The 21,762-nt window shown below is 35.2% G+C and overlaps 4 protein-coding genes across 10 annotated transcripts in view; 2 read left to right on the top strand and 2 right to left on the bottom strand.

Moving 5' to 3' along the window:
- LOC105158173 lies at positions 722 to 2,758 on the top strand. Its single transcript, XM_011074823.2, has one exon. It carries the CDS (start codon positions 766 to 768, stop codon positions 2,530 to 2,532), a length of 1,767 nt encoding a protein of 588 aa, XP_011073125.1. The 5' UTR covers positions 722 to 765; the 3' UTR covers positions 2,533 to 2,758.
- LOC105158496 (cyclin-dependent kinase G-1-like) lies at positions 7,619 to 9,820 on the bottom strand. The gene has a single exon (XM_011075280.2). It carries the CDS (start codon positions 8,651 to 8,653, stop codon positions 7,643 to 7,645), a length of 1,011 nt encoding a protein of 336 aa, XP_011073582.1. The 5' UTR covers positions 8,654 to 9,820; the 3' UTR covers positions 7,619 to 7,642.
- On the bottom strand, positions 10,585 to 16,941 carry LOC105158172 (probable serine/threonine-protein kinase At1g54610). Of its 7 annotated transcripts, none has more exons than XM_020692628.1 (10): positions 16,791 to 16,889; positions 16,477 to 16,545; positions 15,771 to 16,161; positions 15,043 to 15,327; positions 14,591 to 14,686; positions 12,666 to 12,983; positions 12,134 to 12,361; positions 11,712 to 11,812; positions 11,510 to 11,626; positions 10,585 to 11,204 (listed from the first exon to the last, which is right to left on the bottom strand). In XM_020692628.1, the coding sequence occupies exons 3-10, from the start codon at positions 16,092 to 16,094 to the stop codon at positions 10,829 to 10,831; spliced, it is 1,845 nt and encodes a 614-aa protein (XP_020548287.1). In that variant the 5' UTR covers positions 16,095 to 16,161; positions 16,477 to 16,545; positions 16,791 to 16,889; the 3' UTR covers positions 10,585 to 10,828. The 7 variants fall into 7 exon arrangements, with proteins under 7 accessions (XP_020548287.1, XP_020548288.1, XP_020548289.1 ...); XM_020692629.1 differs by lacking the exon at positions 16,791 to 16,889 and adding an exon at positions 16,646 to 16,664; XM_020692630.1 differs by lacking the exon at positions 16,477 to 16,545 and having other exon boundaries at positions 11,510 to 11,630; positions 16,791 to 16,941.
- Positions 20,843 to 21,762, top strand: part of LOC105158170 (probable pectinesterase 8) — a gene marked incomplete in the record, with an annotated part of 4,165 nt that continues 3,245 nt past the window's right edge. The window contains 3 exon segments of the mRNA XM_011074820.2: positions 20,843 to 21,280; positions 21,381 to 21,552; positions 21,677 to 21,762. Coding sequence (XP_011073122.1) covers positions 20,868 to 21,280; positions 21,381 to 21,552; positions 21,677 to 21,762 — 671 coding nt within the window.

Here is a 21,762-nt window from a genome sequence, read left to right as displayed (position 1 = left end):
ATTAGAAAACAACGTACTACTTTAAATTTATTCCTTGAGTGGGCTCGCTTCACTATTATTAAGCTATTTAATAATAATTTTTTATAAAGTAAAAAATCCCAAAAAATATAATAATTTTGATAATCAAATCTGAAAATAAAAGCAGAATAGCTAAAATAAATTTTATATTGATGATATTTATACAATTTTTTAAAGTATATTTATTATATTTTATTTTAAAATTTAAGGGTAGAATAGTTATTAATTAAAAAAATAGAGAAAAGAAATAAAAAAATTCAATTGGGTATCAAGTCGATATTAATAGTAAAAATCATATACTAATTGAGTCATTTATAATTATTTAGGTACCAAAAGATATTCAGTATCAAAATACATTTTATTCAAAAAAACAAAAAAATATAATATGATTTGAAATAAAAAATTTAATAAAAAAATCCTATAACAAAATGAAAGAAACGTCAATGACGTCTAATTCAATTGTTGAAGTTGAGGGCCCATAATTTTAGAAATTATGAGTTCGAATCTCACTATATTTGTGAAATATTATTTTATAATTTAATTTATATAATATTATTAATTAATATATGATTACTGTAATTATCTTTGAAATCCATAATTATTGTAATTATCTTTGAAGTCAATGCTTTCAATTCAAAAAAAACAAAGTAGAAAAATGAAAGAATCATTTACATTTTGCAGTTTGAAGTCCACGCTCTTCGGCCCGCGTCCACGCTTGTCGGTCTATCATTTTGCTATTTCCCGTAAATGCGTGCCCCCGTCGTTACCCAACAGTACTCGCGGAACCTCTTCTCCTCAGTACCTCCAACCCCATTCCCCTCCAAAGCCATGAAAGAAGCGGCAGATGAAGAACCCATCAATCCACTGCTCACAGACATACACCACCAGCTCCAATCCCTCTCACAATCCACTACCCATGTCCAAATCTTGAAGGGCAAATGGTCTCTCATAACTACCAAGCTTATCACTCTACAAAATCGCCTCTCCGACCTCTCTATTCCCGCCGCCGCCGCAGAAAACCCTCTTTCTGCTGACCTTCTCCGCTCCCTCTCCGCCACCTGCTCCGCCGCCTCATCTCTTGCCTCTGTCTGCCTTTCACCCACTCCCCCGGGTGGCAAGCTCAAAACCCAGAGCGAGGTGGACTCTTTATCTGCCAAGCTCGATGCCCACATCAACGACCTTGAGGTACTCTTCAAGAGTGGTGTTCTCTCGGAGAACGCCGCCGTTTCATTGCCGGCAATTGTCTCCTCCAGTAAAAGGGAATCGGTCCGGGTGGAGGCCCGAAATTTGATGACCCGGCTGCAGATCGGGTCAACCGAGTCGAAGAGCATGGCCCTCGATTTGCTTCTAGGGCTATTGCAGGAAGATGATAAGAACGTGTTAATTGCGGTGGCGCAGGGGATAGTTCCGGTACTTGTTCACTTGCTGGATTCCAGCTGTTCGTCTGAAATTAAGGAAAAAACAGTCACTGCGATTGCAAAAATCTCGACTGTGGAGTCTAGCAAGCATGTTTTGATTGCTGAGGGTTTGGTGTTGCTGAATAATTTGCTGCGGGTGCTTGAATCCGGAAGCGTCTTCGCGAAAGAAAAATCGTGCATTGCCCTGAAAGTTTTGAGTAATTCAAAGGAAAACGCTAGGGCAATTGGGTCCAGAGGTGGCGTTTCGTCATTGTTAGAAATTTGTCAAGAAGGGACGCCAAATTCTCAGGCTTTGGCAGCTGGGGTTTTGCGGAATTTAGCTGTTTTTGAAGAAATTAAAGAGAATTTTATCGAAGAAAATGCAGTCCTGACGTTATTAGGATTGTGTAATTCGGGTACTGCACTGGCGCAAGAGAATTCAATTGGGTGTTTGTGTAATTTGGTGTCGGGAGATGATGATCTGAAATTGCTCGTCGCAAGAGAAGGTGGAATTGAGAGTGTGAAAAGTTTCTGGGATTCTGCTCCTACTGCTCAAAACCTTGAGGTGGTTGTTCAGATGGTGAAGACATTCGCCTCGTGCCCGAATATTGCCGAGTTTCTTGTCGCAAATGGTTTCCTCCACCGCATCGTTGGTTTGTTGAATTGTGCAGTTCTAGGAGTGAGAATTTTAGCTGCAGAAGCATTGTATGATTTGGCCTACAACAATAAAACAAGAAAGGAATTGGGTGAAATGGGATGCATTCATCTCTTGGTGAGCATGTTAGAAGGTAAGGCCATTGAGGAGAAGGAGGCTGCGGCAAAAGTTCTATCATTGCTCATGAATTATGCTGGAAACCGGAGAATTTTCAGGAAGGAAGAAAAGGGAATACTTTCTGCAGTTCAACTCTTGGATCCATTATTGAGAAACTTGGATAAGAAGTATTTTGTGTCCATATTAGCGTCGGTTGTGCATTCCAAGAAATGCCGGAAACAAATGGTGGCGGCTGGGGCACGTGGTTATTTGCAGAAGCTTGTCGAGTCGGATGTTGAGGGTGCTAAGAGGCTGCTCGACAGTCTTGGCAGGGGCAAGCTATGGGGAGTCTTTGTTAGGCCTTAAGTTGAGAAACGTAGAAGCGGTGACAGGGTCTGGATACTGTTAATCTGTATGTACAATAATTTGTCTATTATTTTTTCTTTGTATTTTTCTATATTTATTTGTTTAGTTTCCAGTTTCCACATTGTTTATAAGCTGTGGTAGAGAAGTAAATGTTGTTATGGTCTAAATGCTGATGAAAGGTTGTGTTTTAGAGCCATTTTTTTCTCAGTTTGGTGACCTAACCTGATTAGTGACTTGTGCTTATGTTTTCTACCAAAATGCAATAAAATTATTGAAAATGTCTTCAGCTTCAGCTCATGCCTTGCTGTATCTAGTACTATATCACTTTGTTAACCTTTGAATGTGTAATGTTACTAGTTGATGTTACCTTTTTGATCTTATAAATCCCTTTGGTGCTCTGCTTTCTGGGATTCATCAGCGTTCTTGTTCGATCACTATCCGGAACAACCCATTCTTGATCCTCTAATAATTGGCAGCAAAATTTGCCAGATTCTTTATGTTGTGGGTGTTGTTAATCTCATCTCAAATTTTCTATATCTGTATGATGAATTTGTCTGAGTTCTTGCAACTGGGATTGTTTTGTGATGGCCTATTGAAGTTAGTAGTATGATGTGGACCCTGCCCTTATGATGTAGCAATAATTTAAGATTGAGGAATGGATTATTTATTCTACTGAAATTTGTTAGAGAAATATCATCATTTTTTTATATTGGAATAAGCTGTCAATAATTTTGTGCTAAATGCAGATTGGTGTGTAGGAGAAGGGTATATGGTAGGTAGGGGTTCAGCATGTGCATTTGTTTTGTGCATATTATCAACATTGCCAACATTTCATTTCTGGCGGTTGTTGCCAAAGCAAGGATTATTCTGTCCTTACCAGTGTTTTTAGGGCATTTTTGAAGAATACGATTAATAACCAAGTGAATAAGACTGGTAGCCCTTACCCCCTCATCACCCACCACTAGTGGCGCCTCCTTCATACTATCCTTGTGGCCTGGAGCCATTCCGTTCCCTCTTTTTGCTTCCTCAAGGAAGCCTCCCCTTGGTTCTCCTCAGAGTCCTCTTTTTTAGGGGTATAAATGAGTTGAGTTTGAGTTGGACTCGATTTTATTTTTGTGAGCTCGACCTCAAACCCGATTCTTATATGGCAAGCCCAGGAGGAATTACTTCAAATGGTAGGGCATTAAGGCTATAAAAGCGAACCTCTTCCCATTAGTAAAGCATAGCATTTTGCAATACTCATTCTCATGATCAATTGCCACTTTATGATTCTATGTCATCCTATTTTTATGAAAATTTCTATTTGTTACAACAACTAATTATTATTTGGGCGAGTGGTAATGTATTTTTTGCAGGCCCCATTACAAAATTTGTGAAAAAGTAGGCCCAATATCCCTGGTTTAATATTTTTTATTAATAAAAAATAAATAAATTATATTAATATACTTTATTTAAATATACTAATAAACCGTGACTCGGATTAAAAAATAATTATTTTTTAAAAGATGTGTTCATATCGTGATTTAAAACCACAATTTGGTCAGTTTTTTATTTTTTTTTAAATTTCATTTAATTAATTTTTTATAAATTAATTATATAAAATTAATTTTTAATAATATATTAAAGTGCAAAAAAATTAGCTGAGAGGAATACAATCGCATTGTAAAACACAATCTTGTCAGAGAAGCTGACTGGGCGTATCCTCCTCGGTTCGTGTTACAATCTTGTTTTTCTTGATTTCCATTCTCATTACCAACTGCAAATTTGTAGTTAGTGTTGATAATAGATATCAAGAAACGTAAGATTGCAACACAAGCCGAGGAGAACATACCCAAACATTGTTCTCCAACATCACTAAGTTGGCCAACTTTTTTCAATTTTAACAGACACTTGAGGAGAAGGATCAAATTCTTCAAAAAATTGATATTTTGAGTACCAAAAGATCGTTTCGAAGTAGTGATATAGTATGAAGAGTAAAAGTGCAATCCATATTTTTTAAAACATCTTATAATTAAAATTTCTGACATATTACAAAGTGTTTGGTAACCTTTTTAAATAACTAATGAGCTTATAAGATTAAAAAATAAAATGTTAAAAATTTATAAACTTCTTTAATAGAAATAAAAATAATTACTTAAGCATTATTTTTAAGATTTTAACAAGTTTTTCTTCAAATTAAATATAAAATTACTGTTAGTAGTGTGTATATATATATATAATAAATTCAACGATCTTATACATTTTTATTCGGATACTTCAATAATTTATTTTTAACCTATAATTTAATATTTTATAATCTTAAAAAAATATTTCTTTAATATTTGAAACCATTAGAATTAATTATCTTAATAATAACTACTAATTGATAGACTAACATTTGATCCTTAATGGCTTAAAATGAGGAAAAAGTCCATGAAATTAGTAACAGTAAATCTCCAAAAGAATACAAAAGATACAGATACACTCCTTCTGACACAGACACACTACACTTGAGGCATTTGGGGTTGAATACAAATTTATATTCTGCACAGAAACCATAAGCATTTAAGGCATAATTTTCTACAAATGCAGCATACAAGAAATATATTTCAGACAGTAAGAATTAATACTTAACGACTTGATTAATTAGACAATTAGCAAAAAGCCCCATGAAATCAGTGCAGTAGTCATCAATCTCCCCAAGTAAACATGAGAGAATCCCATCACCCTCTGCTTCATATATACACTGGAACTGAGAACAGCTAAGGGAGGGATATCTGGGCCTGATCATTACCAATGGAGCAGCTGCAAAACCACCTGAAAAGTTTGATGGACGTCAGAAGACAACCATTGAGTCCCAATGAAGTGAAGTGCTTGACAGAGCGCAGTTGCTGGAGGGCGTTAAGTTTCGTCGTGAGAATGGGATGATGCATGGGGACCTGAAACCTTCCAACAAAAGGGCCGAATTGATGATATGTGACTGTACGATCCGACCCTCTTTGAAACCAAAGTAACACATCTTCAATTGGCCGATTTTGTTGCTGGATGGCTTGAGGTCCCTATCCGTCATTCCATTCTCTTGAAGAAACTTGATGCCGTAACCTCTATGACTCATAATGTTTCGCCCTTCCAGAAATCAAATTTCGTCCCAAGAAATCATCAGATCAGATGTTGAATGACTTAGTTCCATCAAGAATGGATGATGATGAGTAGATGTTGTTGCCAAGAGAATGAAACGGGCCATGGCAGTTGTCAATGGCAGCAAAAGCTGTTCTTCCAAAAATGAAAAACTAATGAAGAAAATCAGCAACTCTTGTTGCATCGCTGGAAAGGATTTCTTGGTTTAATGGACGTCAGGTTGGATTATATAGGAGATGGTGGGATATTTAATTAATGTTAATAAATAGAGTTAGAGTCCGAGTAGGATATATAGTTTAGTCAATTCAGAATCAGAAATATGGTTTTTTCTGTTTTATTTTTTATCCCAACCATTTAGAAGAGTTGAAATCTCAGAAGAGTGAAGAAATTAGAAATGCAACAGAGTTATAACTAATTTTTGAGTTTGGTGCTGCATATATACATCAGAACACAACGGCTGCAAACTTGACTTCTTCTGCAACTGATATTTGAAAGTCTTAATCTAATCGCCGTCAGGAGACTGAGTCTAAGCATCCCTCACTGGTTGTTGTGCTCATCCAACGGTTGTTGCTAGGGAGGCAACTCATGCATCCTTGAATTCTAGGCGACTATGAAACACGTTCCTCCACTAACTGAAATGTCTCATCTTAAAAAAACATTAGTATATAATATAGAAATAAAATAAAAAAATAATTTAAAATTTATTTTAAGTATCAACTTCCTCCTACGTAGTTCCATCACAGGAAGACCTCCTGATGGCCCCGTGACAGTTCCGATTAGACCTGCATTTAAACAAGGCACACCAAATTAGAATTAACAACAATATATATGCTTTTATTTAAGAAAAAAGAAAGGGAAAGCTTACATATAAAATTACCTAATGGGCGAGTGAACTACATTGTCCAGCAGAGAGAGGGGTAATATGTTTCTTTATTAAAGGTTGGGGAGGCTCTTTGCTCTTTTTTTTTTTTTTTTTTTAGGAGTTTTTGCCATTTTTCAATATTTTAGGGGGATAATTTGAATTTATCCCGAAAAAATTATGGGTCGAAAAAATAATTTGAGTACTTAAGTTTTCAATTGAGAATCCTAAAAGATCCAAGGTTGTTTAACCTTTTTAATACTGGGGTTCTCATGGTTTGCCCCAACAACAACTACAACACTCAACTTGGCTTTGTGCTAAATTTCTTACCGCCCTTGTCAGAATTGGAACCAAAGTGTGGATTGTGTCAACTTGTGATAATTAAGTGTCTGTAAGATTGTAGTTAAATAAAAACAAATGAGAAAGTTCATACTCTCACTAATTTCTTTTTTCTTTTCTTTTTCCTCTCTACCTATGTTGAATATTATATTTAGATTATTTTGCACAGACATCTTAGTATGTTAACACATACTAGTAAAATACTTAAATTTCATAACAAAATCCATTGCTAGAAGGCCTTTTTCTTGTACTCCGACTGAAGTTTGTGTATTGCTCCAAATTCAAGAATCACATCCGCATCAAGAAAAAATAGTATCTTTTCAATGCATGAGAGCAAAATGATATTTAATCATTCAGTTTATTTCAGCATTAATGATCTTTCCTCCAAACACTATCCATTTTATCTTTTAGCTATTTTTCACTTTTTTTATAAGCAATACTTATTTTTTATTGTGATATAAGTTGTACCTTTTTCTACAAAAAAATTAATTTTGCCAACAAGAAGGGATTTGGTACATTATATGTTTTCTTTTTTCAAAATGGATTGTACTACATACAAAAAAAAGTGAATTCATTACAAAATTACCATTTTTCAAAGAAAGTGGAACATACAGTTGATTATCTTAACTATATGATTAAACAATGTAAGAAAGTAGTTGAGTGTTGGACGACTTGAACATTAGTAAAAAAACCCATTCATAGTTATAAACACACAATCTCGCAAACAAACTCATATTATCCATAACATTGATAAGCATTTGTGCAGATGTATTTGTACAAGAAATGTTTGAGGCTTCAATTGTCAGCCAAATGGTATGAGTGGTGCCTATTGCTAAACCAGAAAAAGTAAGGATCGAATTCCTTGAACCAGCCGTGATTCAAAGCAGCTTCTGCTGTTATTCTCTTATCTGGATCATACTCCAAAAGCTTTTTCAGCAGATCAAATCCATGTTCCGTAAGCAATGGAGCTCCTGAATTGGCTGCAGCTGTAAGAAACTTGCTTATAAACAGATTGTCGTCCGCTTTGCCACGCCCAAGATACGTGTATATCTTGCTTCTCTGCTCAACATCACACTTCTCTTTGAAAAGCACCTCCTTCAACAGCAATTCTGCCATTATACAACCAACTGACCACATGTCGATTGCGGTTGAATACGTCTCCGCTCCAGCAAGGATTTCTGGGGCTCTATACCAACGAGTTACAACACGAGGAGTGTAGCATCCCCATTCTCTTTCGAATTGCCGAGACAGACCAAAGTCGCATATCTTCACTTCACCCTTTTTGTTGATCAGAATGTTTGATGGCTTCAAGTCCCTATGCATCACTCCATTGTCGTGCAGAAATTTGACGCCCTCCAGCAACTGCTTCATCATGCACTTCACTTCGTTTGGACGCAACGGCTGTCTCCTGACGTCCATGAATCTTTTCAGGTCGCTTTCCACGTGCTCCATTACGACGAAAACACGATCCCAATCATCTAGAACCACTTCTTTGAATTCCACAACCGCAGGATGCTGAGGAAGAGCCTTGAGAATGCCGATTTCCCTCAAGGTTGTCGTAGACAATCCGCAACACTCCTCCTTCATGGCCACGATTTCGCCTGTTCTCTTGTCACATGCTTTATACACAACGCCGTAAGACCCATGACTGATCACGTTCATATACTGGTAATTATTCGCTTTGCCAAAAATCAAATTCCTCCGCAGGAAATGATTAGGCTGAGACTGAGAATCATTGGGTGAGAACAAGAATGGGTGATGATCATTCTTGTGGCCAAGAAAATTAAGAAGCCCAGCCTCGGCCATGGAAACACAATTTACAGAGAGGTGAAACAATACGCAGAGTAAGCCAGAAGCTGTAGGAAATCTTGAAAGGAAGAGGTTTGTATTTGTTGTTTCTTGTTTTGCAGGGACCTTTATATAGTAAGGTTGGTTAATTAAATGTAAATAGGAATAGGAGATGGTCGGATATTTAATTAATGTTAATAAATAGAGTTAGAGTGGGAGAAGGACATCTAGTTTAGTTCATTCAGAATCAGAAATATCGTTTTTTCTGTTTTATCTTTTATCCCCACCATTTAGAAGTGTTGAAATCTCAGAAGAGTGAAGAAATTAGAAATGCTGCAGATTTATAACTCTCATTTGTAAAGGATGTCTCTGTTAGTCTAAGTGCGTCTTCTAGTCAGGTAGGAGTTTTAACTGATTTTTGAGTTTGGTGCTGTATATATACATCACTACACAACTGCTGCAAACTTGACTTCTTCTGCAACTGATATTTGAAAGTCTTAGATGGAAATTGCATTCTTTCTCTTCTTGTTCTTGAAATCTTGACAAAGAGTAGTCTAATAATTTACTACGGGTGCTTGGACCGGGGTCTGAATGTTTGTACGAAAGATAATCATGCATCTCCTGAATGTTTTGAGTAATCCCAAGGAAAACGCTTGGGCAATTGGGTGAGTGGGGTTTCGTCTCATTGCTAGAAATTTGTGAAGAAGGGACGCCAAATTCACAGGCTTGCTAAAGAGAATTTTTGTAGGATTGCAAATTCGGGTACTGCACTGGCGCAAGAGAATTTTCAGGCATGCTCATGAATTATGTTAGAAATCAAAGAATTTTCAGGAAGTTTCTGTTTCACTTAATCTGGCCAGTTTTGAGGTAATACTCGGCTACATACATGATGTATTATCTTTTGGCAGATGGCAGATGTGAATCCCCGGCTACATTCTTCTGAGGTTGGATTGCAAAATACTTAGCCTAATCCATATTAACTTTGACTAACTAATTTCAGGGGTAAAGATACAATGCAGAGTCAGAGTCGGCCCTTGAATTTCTTGCCAAAACACTGCCAATGGGCTGTGGTGACATTAGGCTCCAAAGGCTGCAACGCAAAACACGGAAAAGGGGTATGTTCTATGTGCCGTGTCTTCCACTTGATGTTTTAGTTCTAACTCAAATGAACATCACAAGGGCAATGAGTAATGTCAGACAAACCAAAATCATCATATGAAATCTCTGCTAATGTATATAATTTTTCAAAGTTCTATCGGCGACATTGGCGAGGAGGAGGCTCTGGCAAAAGTTCTATTAGCACTCATGAAATATGCTGGAAATTGGAGAATTTTCTGGAAGGAAGAAAAGGGAACAGTTTCTGCAGTTCAACTCTTGCATCCATTTGTGCAAAATCTGGATAAGTATTTGGTGTCCATATTAGCAGCAGTCATGCCTTCTAAGAAATGGTGGTGGCCTGTGCACCTGGTTATTTGCAGAAGCTCGTCGTGTCGTATGGCGCAAGTTTATGGGGACTCTTTGGTAGGCCTTAAGTTGAGCAACAACAGAAGAGGTGACCGAGTTCGCATACTGTTAATCTGTATGTACAGTAATTTTCTATTATTTTTTCTTTATATGTTTTATATTCATTCTGTTTAGTTTTCAATTTCCATGTCGTTTATGTGGTTATGGTCTAAAGGCTGATGAAACATTAGTGACTTGTGCTCTCTTCCAAAGATGCAATAAACTTAGTGAAATGCCTTCAGCTTCAGCTCATGCTTTGCTGTACGTAGTACTCTGTACCTTGAATGCCTAGAGTTTTCATTGCTAGAGAAGTTCAATTCTTTAAATGTGTCAAACTACGAATTGATGTTGCTGTCGTTTTGATCTTATACATCTCATCATGCTCTGCTTTTCTAGTATTCGTCGACATTCTCGTTGGATAACAACCTGAAAAGTTGCATGCAGGATGTGGGAAGATTGGTTGGATTCTTTTATAGTCTCTAATAATAGTTAGGAAAACCTGAAAATATACAGACTTCACAGTTGGGAAAACCTGAGAATATACAGATTTCACCTATACTCCTCTATTCAGAATTCATTTTGTGTTGATTCTACACAAAACCCAGTTATGGTTTACATCGACAGCGAAACCAAAGAACTTAAGAACACATAGTATACACTTGATAAGTACATCTAATTATCAGAAAAAATTTACAGGCCTGCGGCTCTACCTTCGACTGCCAACATTTTCTGAAACTGCTGATCTACGGCCGAACCTGAAATCCATCGACCACCCAATGGTGGATGGATAGAATGCTTTGATAAATTGTCGAGAAGGAGCCCAGTGAGGCTCTTCTTTAATGTTTTTCCTCCTTGAAGCTGCACTTTTAGATGCACCGTTGTTTCGCAGTGATCTTGATGACTTTGGATCAAAAATTGAGGAGGTAAATGAAGAACCAGCTGCAGCAAATGATATAGGGCCATTTTGAGATGCATCGGGAGGATGGCCGACTGCTCCATCCCGATGGGGCGGTGGGAATTTTTCGCTCTTGCTCTTGGCTTTAACATCTGACATGATCCATAGCCTCTGCAGAAGATGTAAATGAATTTTAATGAGAGAACTGCAGATGCAAAGATGAAATCATGGAAAGTTGTAGCGGGTCTGGCCAATGTACTTGTCATGTAATTGGTACACATACACAGTTCAAGGAGACTGCAACCACATATATTAGTCATGTGCTTAGTTCGACCAGCCTAACCTAGTTGAGATTAGAATTTTCTCTGAAATCACAATCATTTCTTCTTTTCATTTCTTTATGCAGCAACAAGATATAGGTTCTGATTTCATGGGGATAATGGCAAAAATATGAATTGGAGAAACTATTGACGTACATCCAAATTTGTTTGGAGTTCCGCATTAGCTTCTGGAGCAGGAATTGCACGGACCTTGTCACGTACTCTACCTCGTCTATTACCATCAATTGTGTGAGGTTTTCCATGTAGACCTTGCTGCCTACACGGTTAGCCCGGTGTCAGCACATGATTAAGTATTTGGTAAGACAGTTACTAAAGATAGAGAAGATAGTAAAAGCACCTTCTTGATTCTTCGTCTCTCAGTTTTATGTCCATCTCCTTGCTAGGAGGAAATTTCGGTAAGCTTGATGGCTCACAGGCATACGGTTCAGTTGTAAAAAACTGGTCATAAACAGCACATCAAAATTAGTACCAGTACAACTGTACAAGAATAAGGGAGATTATTATCAACGACAAACTATGACATTTAGCTCAATGGATACAAAAGGGATGTGTGCCAATTGAACAACCTCTATATGAAAGAAAGTTTAAAAAGAAAGGTCTGCTTTAAAACACAAAATGAATACCTAAGCTTCTGAAAACAATTCCGTTTGTCATGGTAGATAACTACATTATTCAGCACCAAACATCTCATAGACCAGTTTACAAAGGTAGTTTCTGTTCGATCTGGCCGAAAGCATAGAAAGTTGAAGATTTACTTACTTCAGAATTCAATGCTGCAGTAGCGCTGCCTCGTGCATCAGGATCTATAGAAAGAAGAGTGTCTATCAGACCAAGAGAAGATTGCGGAAATTCCTTAAATGACTCCATTATGCAACGTTTATAAGGTTGTTGAGGTTTATAAAGAGTTGCATTTGGCAATCTGGATTTCTTCCAGTATTCCTCAGTCGGAGAACCACATAATTTAAATATCTTGTGTAGTTGCTCAACCTACAGAACAAAATAAATTATAAACTTCAGAGTTGGAAAAATATCAATTTCATAAAACAAGTAGAATAACCAATCCTCAGCCGAAGTCAGAAATCTCCTCATCGGACCAAAAACATCAAACTACTAGACAAGCTATCCACACCGTCGTAGTGTCATCATGTTATAAGTTCTTATAGGTTTTCCGATACTTAGTTCAGCATCTAAATCATCTTTGATCTAGTATTTATAGCATCTATATGAAGCTTAGAGTATTATCAACCAAAAAAATTGTCGTAATCCACGAACCAGACCTAAATCAAAGTACCTCCGTTCGTCCCCTCAATATTGGCTTCCCAGCTAGCAATTCTGCCAGAATACAGCCAGCGCTCCACAAATCAACACCAACACCATAATAAGTGTCCCCTAACAAGAGTTCAGGAGGACGGTACCACAGTGTGACAACTCGACTTGTCATTGGTTTCTTGTGTTCAGGATCAAAAAAAGAAGCTAGCCCAAAATCAGCTATTTTCAAGACTCCTTCATTGTCTATTAGCAAGTTGGAGCACTTAATATCACGATGTAGGACACCATTGTTGTGGCAGTGCTCTAGACCAGAAAGTAACTGTTTCATATAGCATTTGACCTGCACCAGAAGATATAAACTGTAACCAACAAGCTGGTTGAATAATGCCCAACTATGGCAGGATTCTGTGCGTAACATAAAAAAGGAAATAATGAGGATGACAAAATCAGACCATCATAGTGTTTACTAAAAATTTTAGCTAGTTTACAGTAAATTAGTTTATCAGCTTTTCACGTTTATGGTGTTAATACAAAACTTTGTGGGTGTAACAATATGAATCTAGTAAATTGGAAATTACCAAAAGTTACGTATAATTGCAAATTGTTGGAGCTGTCAGACTTTTAACAGCGTCCATCTCAAACAGTCAGACTTGCAAAGAACTCCAGTATATCTTAAACTATACATATTTACAACAATCAAAGACAAACCTATTCAAATATTTATGCTTAGCAAATGAACATGAATTGACTTTTTCCAAAATGTAACATTCACGAGACTCACAGGGCCCAACTAGGAGCAAGGATAGAGCTTCAAAGTAAATGAAGCAGAGGTTGGTAAATTCGACAAATGAGTGTTTATACAAGAACAAAGTGTTACTTGAAATTTCTGGTGAGAGAGCTTCTGATGAATCTAAAACTAAAATAACCTTTCTCTAGAAAACAAACTACATCTTCTAGAAAACAAATAAGCTCCCAAGTTCTTGAAATAACTCAATAAGTTCACCTAGAATTTATGTTGTGAACTCCTGGAAGTCCCAGAAAATGTAGTTGCTTCTGAACTCAACTACTTGGTCCAAAAATGTAGTTGCTTCCAAAAAATGTAGTCCCCAGAAAATGTAGTTGTTTCCAAAAATACTGTCTTGGGAGGTCAAAATGTGATAATAAATTGAAAGTAACCCCTTATATTCTACCAATGTTTAAGAAAATATTCCAAGGAAATTTACTACTGAATTTAGCTAATAGGAATGATGAAAATCTGTCTTCGTTCTTGTTTCCCTCACCTACATTTGATATTAATTTGGACTAAGTACAAGAATTAGTTGGATGCAATACTTATTGACGTCCGGACGTTCAACTGCATGGGAAAAGAACGCAAAATGCAGATTCAGCAGCGCTTCTTGATAGTGACATTAAAGATAAATTTATGAGTAATGCAAACTACAAACCCAGAATTTCTCCATTCACCAAGTTTCCAATAGTTTGCAAGAGCTTCTCTAGACAGTACTGAGGGAACTACCATACTGCACTTTCTTCAAAATGTGAAAAGAGAAGTTGAAGAAAGTAATGAGACAGAGTATTCCTAGGCAGGGTGTCAATTTTGCTTGAACCAAATAAAATTTGTATCACATCAGTGCTTGCTTTTATCTAAAAAATATTATCCAAATGAGGACGTAAAGCATATACTTCGACATGAATTTGATAAGTAGATCAAAGTAGGGCAGGTACTTCTGCTCTTTCTTAACGTTCCATGTTAAGAAGGAAATCAAATCAGCAAGTTGTTAGACGTGCAAGATGGTTCAATGACACTTGTCAAGTATGTCATGTTCCCCTGGGAATTCCCAAATAACCACTAGAAAAAAGGAGCAGGTCTACTTCTAGATTGCGAAGTAAGAAAGTTGTCAACCATATAAGATGGTTCAAGCACATATGGCGCAGTGCATATCCCACCTGTGAAAGTCTAATAATCGTAAGAAACAATAGCAGTGAGTCAGTGACACCTGGACCTTCAGCTCTTGGGACTAATAACCAAGCAAGTTCTATCAGCTGCATCCAGAGAGCACATGGTGGAAAATATACCAACAAATAATGATCATATAATCCAATGCTCAGGGGCCATCAGCAATAAGAATTTGGCCTCTGGTAAAAGGCAAAGGTATATATGACAGTAGAGCCATTCAGTTACTTAAAGAAAATCTAAACACTTCCCTAATCATTGAAATACAAAAGAATTGTTAGAAATGCCGGCAGGACAATATATAACCCAAAAAGAGCACAAATCCAGGAAAATATGAAAAATAAAGCATGTACATCTAGCCCAACATTTAACATTATCAAAACCTATAAAAAGTACAAGAAATAATAAAAATAAAAAAGAGATGCTTTTGTTTTTCACTATTTACCTCAGGTTCAGTGAACTTGACGCTTTGCATGGCAGTAAGGCCAGCAAGATCGTGCTCCATATACTCAAACACAAGGTAAAGACTGCTGGACATCCTTGAAATAACAAGACCTTCAAGCTTAATCACATTGGGATGATTCAGGCGTTTCAACACAAGTATTTCTCTAGCCATGAACTTCACAGTCTCCGGCTCAAGGTTATCAAACCTTACTTTCTTCAGGGCCACCACCTTCCCAGTGATCAAGTCCCTGGCCTTGTATACATTGCTATATGTCCCTTGCCCAATCTGCACAACAGAACCATCACCCAGCCACCCCCAAGATTCAGAGTTATTGAAAAATAGAAACTAATACTGTAGTACAGAGATTCTTGAAAAGTTTTTTCAAGTTGTATCGTTTTCTGCCATAGGCAAATTACTAATGCATGAGACTAATACAATCCACATCCGAAGCTATGTATCTGTTTTCAAGCTGGGACAAGAAACTCCTCAACATGCATATACATGAAAATGCTGGGGAGAACTCTTTGTCTCGAAGAGAAATTGGTGCCTTTTCCCTGATCATATACTGTAAGCATTTTCCCAATCCACCAAAATGTCAACGCAAAAGCATATAAAGCGCATGCATCCAGGTATTGTACCCTTCTAATAAAAGTAGGTACCTTTACCCACCCGGAAGTTAATGCTATACAAAGGTGCAGCACGCAACCTCATGAGTTGACGGGGATTACCTTGTCAAGTTTCTCGAAGGTGTTGGCACGCCGGGGTTTCCAATCCTTGATCACGTTTCCGGCGACGTCAACCAGCCACGAAGGCCACCCTTCCGCCGCAGTGGAGACGCCCGGTCCCAGCCGGAACTCCGGCGCCGCCGGCGGAAGCCTCCGCCGTCGGCCAGCAGCGGTGGAGACCTCTTCGTTGTTCTTCTCCTCGGCTCTTTCGTTGGCTCCGTTCTGCACGGCCCCGGCGGCGGATTCCGAAGCCCGTGTCTCATCGTTTTCGGGCTTCCGGCGAGTTTGTCTTCTCCCGGCGGCTCTTTTGCCGAGAACACACCCCATAGCCAACACCTTTAAGCTAGCTTACTCTAAACTCTCAGCTACCCATTTCATCAGAAGATATAAAATTCTGAAAAAGAACACAAAAAAAGAAAAGAATCTTTTTTCAATCCAATAACTAGCCAGCAAGAACAACCGTGCATTTACTACTCTCTCAGCAAGTGGGTGTTGCCTTAAATGGTTCAAATGAGGCCCTGGATCAGCATAACAACTTCATATTCCAACCAATTTTCAAGACAAAAAAGAAATCCCAAAAGAAGAAGAACACAGAACAGAGTGGTCAATTCAGTAAGAACGCACACACAAAAAAAAAGGGGGGGTGGGGGGAACAGCCAGCAAAGGAAACAATTAACAACAACGAAATAGATAGAGAGAGAGAGAGAACCAAGTTTTGATTGCGCATTTATTGCTCTGTGGGTGACGGTCATGTGTGTGTCTGTGTTTGAAAATTGAGCTGCAATAGACTATTTAGTCAGGTAGATGACTCAGTTTGTATAATTGTTAGGTATGCATATGTAGACAGAGAATATATATACACGTATATATACACATACAGACACACAAACACCCATATCTCCGTGCGTGAGTATCTCTGACTCTGCGCGTATCGATGGCAGAAAGAGAAGTGGGAAGAGCGAACAACTTTTGCTGGATTCGGGAGTGAAAAAAGAAAGTTAGGTAAAAAGAAGAGAATTTTACCTTTCTCTTTCATGAGAGAATTCCCATCTGCACGAATTCTGCGAAACTCTGGGGGAAGAGGAGGCTGTTCCCCGTTCGTTCCAACCCAATTCAATTGAAATTTCGCCACACTCAAATATCGCATTTCAATACCAACTAAATCGAAATTTAGAAAAAAATAAAATTATAATATTATATATATTTTAAAATTCGAAATTCAGTATGGTCTGATTTATAAAGTGAAAAATTAAAATCGAACCAATACCAGAATTAATAATTTGGTTCGATATGATAAATTATAAAAAAACAAAATATATAAATTAAAGCATTATATCAATACAATAAAAAAATTGATATGACGATATCATATATTATTCTCTATTAGTAAAAAATAATCTTCTTTGTGTATATATATATTAGTATACAATTTGATGAATTGTGATAAAGAGCTGGGGAGACGTCAATCCAATGTTTGGAATAGATTATTAATTATGGTGACCCGCAATACCTTACATCCAATCAAATTGAGACAACATGGGTTTTAAAGAAAAAGAAAAACAAATAATTATAAATAGAGGAAGGGATGAATATAGAGAATGATTCATAATTAAAAGTGGGGTAAGAGATTAAGATTGAGTGTGGGAGATACATAGTTTAAAAAGGATAAGTAATCATCGTATTGGAATATATATTTAACGGTATTAGTTAGTTATTTAACCTGGTATATAACTTTTTAATTAAAATTATTTGATATTTAATATTAATGGTAAATAGTATATTTGTCTTAATTTTAGCATGTTTAAACTTTACTTTATTTTGTCTCAGTTTGATCCCTCTGGCCATTTTCAAACGAAAATGTAGTCGGATTTTGGACTCTTTGGAGGGTAAAATGGTAAATAAGTTTGATTTTATCACTTTAGTCTTTTAAATTTGTAAAATTATCAAATTGATCCTTTCTTACATGAAAAAAACTTTTTTGTATTATTTTATGACGATATGTTGTAATTATCTCATGTGAATAATGAAAATTTTGAACTCTTGTGAACATAATAATAATAATATATTACTTAACTTAAAATAAATAGTCTCTTTTTTTTAGTAGCTAAAAAAATTAAAATTATAAATAAATTTCATAAAAACTTATCAATATAAAAATATAATAAAAAAAACCTAAATCAATAAATTTTTATTTCAAGAGTTAAATAAAAGTGTAGAAAAGTTAAACCTTAACAATATTTATCAAATATTATTTTAAGAGGTTTTTTAAATATATAATTATATTTTATAGAAAAAGATCTATAAAAACCTCTTAAAATGAATTTTATATATATTTGAAATCCACCAAATAATCTAATTAAAAGTACATTCCACCAACTTTTTTTTTCAAAACTATATAATGTTTAATAACATTGAAAATATTTAATTTTATTAGACATAGATTAAAAACAAACTTAAATTTTTTTTATTATATTTTTAGATTAGATAAATTTTATAAAATTTATTTATAATTTTGATTTTTTGGGTCACTTTCAAAGTGAAAAAAACATATCAAGCAATATGTTAATATTATGTTCACAAGAATTTAAATGTTTTTTTTTTTTCATTCAAAATAATTACATCATTCACCATATAAAAATATAAATAATTGGTACCTTTCTAAAAAAGGATTATTTTGATAATGTTATAAATTTAAGGGACCAAAGTGATAAAATCAAACTTGAATTGACCATTTTACCCTCCAAAATGTCAAACTCTGGCCATATTTTTGCCAAAAAATGGTCAGAGGAACTAAATTAAGACAAAAATTAAAATTTAGGGACGCTAAACCAAAAAATAAATTTGAGGGATTAAAGTAATTTTAAACAAAAACTTAACAGACCAAATATAATATTTATCCTAATATTAACTATTTAAGTTTATTTAAATTAATTAATATTAAAATATTAAGATATTAATTAATTGAAAGTAATGATACGTAAACAAACACATTTATTAGGAACCAAAACCGAATGCAACTCAGAACACGTACATAATTAGAAAGATAATATATAGGGTTAATTTATTTTGCCATTTGAATATGATCCGTTTTATATACTTTGGTATCTATTTTCTTTTTTTCTTTTTCAACTTATTATTTTAATTTTATAAAATTTTGCACTTTACCATTTATAATTGTATTTTCATAAAATATTTTATCAAAGAAACATCACATGCAGTGAACATGTGATAATTAAGAGTTATGCATATGATATTTTTCATATATGCACAACACGCAATGTTTATTGGACAGAAAATCAACAAAAAAAACTGTTATATATGGTAAATAATGTCATATAATATGATTATTAATATTTTAAAATTTAGTGATGCAGTGTTATGGACTACCATTTATAGGTGAAAAAATAATTGGTTTTTATACTATAGTATAGATAAAATATAATTGAGTGCTTTTGATTTTGATCAGTGTTACATGTCAGAATATATTCTCAAAATCATTGAAATAGTTACATAAAAAATTAAATTATTCCTTTTCTATTTCTATTAATTGTATTTCTAAATTTATTTATTTTTCCATTTAAATCTTTTCATATTTTAGGAGTGTTAATAGTTCGATAAACAGATCGAATCAAACTCTTGTATAGATTTTATTTATTTTTATAAAAATTCATTATCTAAATCAGTTTTGATTTACTGATTGAAATATTATTATAATTATATATGAATTTTTATGCACTATTTTTGTATCTATCGATTATTTATAAAAATATTATTTATGTATTTTACTTATAAAAATAAAAAATATATACTTATGTTTTTTAGTCTTTAATTATTTTATTGTTATTTTTCACCAAATTTTTTTTTATCAAATATTGAAATGAAACTGATTAACTTGATTCAATATTCAATACGACATTTTGATGATTAAATTTTTAATTTACCAAAAATCTCAATTTAATATAATTTAATTTTATCAAATGAACACTCCTTTAGGCCTTGGGGGCGTATATGAAGTGTTTTACACTAGAACTTGAACTGATCGAAGGTTGGAAAGTTGAAAACCTAAAATGGCTTCATTCTGTAGCTTTTGTCAAGTTGTACTCATCCTCCCACTCAGACTTTTTATTGCAATTTAATATTATTATTATTTCATAAATACTCATCCAAAATTTCAAAATAAATTTTGAATAAATTATATTGTTGACCCCTCTAAAATTAAATTTAATTATACAAATATTTTTATCTTTTATGAAATTATAGGTGCACTTTATATATGAAGGTATTAATGTAATGTACCTTAAGATATATTTTTGTAAAATTTCGTGATTGGACAGGGCACTTATAATTTCAGACAGGACATAGGGTGTTGTATAAATTGCGACGAACTCCCTCACAATTTAGCATAACTACGAAAATCCCTTATTATTTGAAAAATTATCAATACCTCCGTGAAGTTTGATAAAATTACGTAATTCTTAAATGGAGGTTTGGAGTTGTCAATTTTGTTCTAGTTGTATTAATTTTTTTGTTTTAAGAAAAATAAAGATTGTAAAAATCGGTGGAAGTGGATGGAAAATTTTAAAAATTTATTAAAAAAAATTGTCCACTTAGTCCACGAAACGTTTCAGAATTTTTTTTATAAAAAAAAAGTAAAAATTATTATTCAGAGTCCACAATGGCATTTTGATCAATTTATCACAAAAGATGAATAGAAACCTAATAAAAAACTAAATGATTATATCAGAGGAGCTGGTTGTAATTTATTTTAAGTTCAAAAAATATATCTATATATAACAATATCGAGGGAGAGCATACTTTATAAGTCTCCATTTGCTTGTCCCACAATCTCTTTTCACATATGTCTACAACAAGTACATGAAACTTTTAGCACATCCATTTTAAGATTGGTAGGTTGTTTGCATATTGTCCTAAGTATGAACCATTGGGACAAGGTAACTTGCAAGAAATGCCATTTCAGCCTTGTACTTCAAGTGCTATATTTTTCATTTACTATACACTCCAATTACTCCACTTTATAACATACACTTATTCTTACAATACTCCTCCAAAAATCACAAACTCATCATCATCATCATCATCATGACTACTAAGCTCATTTCTTCTCTTTCCATCTTCTTTGCCCTTCTTGCAGCCTTAGCATCCACAAACTTCTTGTCTCAACACACACTATTCCTCAAACACCTTCTCATCCATTTCAACCCTCAAACACTACTCTCCTCTCTGCCCTTCATCGTGCCTACTCCGATCCCCTTTGGCTGTCGCCACAGCCACCACCATCACCACCACCATCCTTCAGATGAAAGGAAGACAACCAAGACCATCTGTGACGATTTTCCACCCGATTTCCCCCCTCCCGACACTAACACAACGTCCATTTTCTGCGTTGATTCTAACGGATGCTGCAACTTCACCACTGTTCAAGCAGCAGTCGATGCAGTCGGTGTCATGAGCCCAAAACGGACCGTAATTTGGATCAATACTGGGATTTACTTGTGAGCTGCATCAACACCTTATTATAACATGCAAATTATACAATCTTCTTTTTTTTAATAATTTTTTGTTTAATCATTCTCTTTGTATATTATAATTCAGCGAGAAAGTAATCATTCCGAAAACCAAGCCTAACATCACATTTCAAGGGCAAGGCTACACCTCAACGGCGATCGTGTGGAACGACACGGCCAACTCCTCCCACGGAACGTTCTACAGTGGTTCGGTTCAAGTTTTTGCGCCCAACTTTATTGCCAAAAACATAAGTTTTATGGTACTTATGTATATACTACATATTTATGGGACAATCGCTCGACGACTCTAATTTTTAACCATACTACATATATATAGTACTACGGTAGCAATTCAATCTAATTTAAGTACAATTTGTGCATCAGAATGTGGCTCCAATTCCAGGGCCTGGAGTGGTGGGAGCGCAGGCCGTAGCACTTAGAATAGCCGGAGATCAAGCTGCCTTCTGGGG

The sequence above is a fragment of the Sesamum indicum genome, linkage group LG3, assembly GCF_000512975.1.
Source record: "Sesamum indicum cultivar Zhongzhi No. 13 linkage group LG3, S_indicum_v1.0, whole genome shotgun sequence".
In the NCBI taxonomy this organism is placed as follows: Eukaryota; Viridiplantae; Streptophyta; class Magnoliopsida; order Lamiales; family Pedaliaceae; genus Sesamum; species Sesamum indicum.
This window is presented reverse-complemented; position numbering and strand designations above follow the sequence as displayed.

Bases quoted from the DNA above. Each gene is read 5' to 3' on its own strand.
- LOC105158172 (XM_020692626.1), bottom strand. From the start codon at position 16,094: ATGGGGTGTGTTCTCGGCAAAAGAGCCGCCGGGAGAAGACAAACTCGC. The intron at 11,813-12,133 runs GTAAGTAAATCT...GTTTATGACCAG, and splicing joins CTGCAGCATTGAATTCTGAA to TTTTTTACAACTGAACCGTA. The intron at 11,627-11,711 runs GTGCTTTTACTA...CCGTGTAGGCAG, and splicing joins AGAGACGAAGAATCAAGAAG to CAAGGTCTACATGGAAAACC.
- LOC105158496 (XM_011075280.2), bottom strand. From the start codon at position 8,653: ATGGCCGAGGCTGGGCTTCTTAATTTTCTTGGCCACAAGAATGATCAT.
- LOC105158173 (XM_011074823.2), top strand. From the start codon at position 766: ATGCGTGCCCCCGTCGTTACCCAACAGTACTCGCGGAACCTCTTCTCC.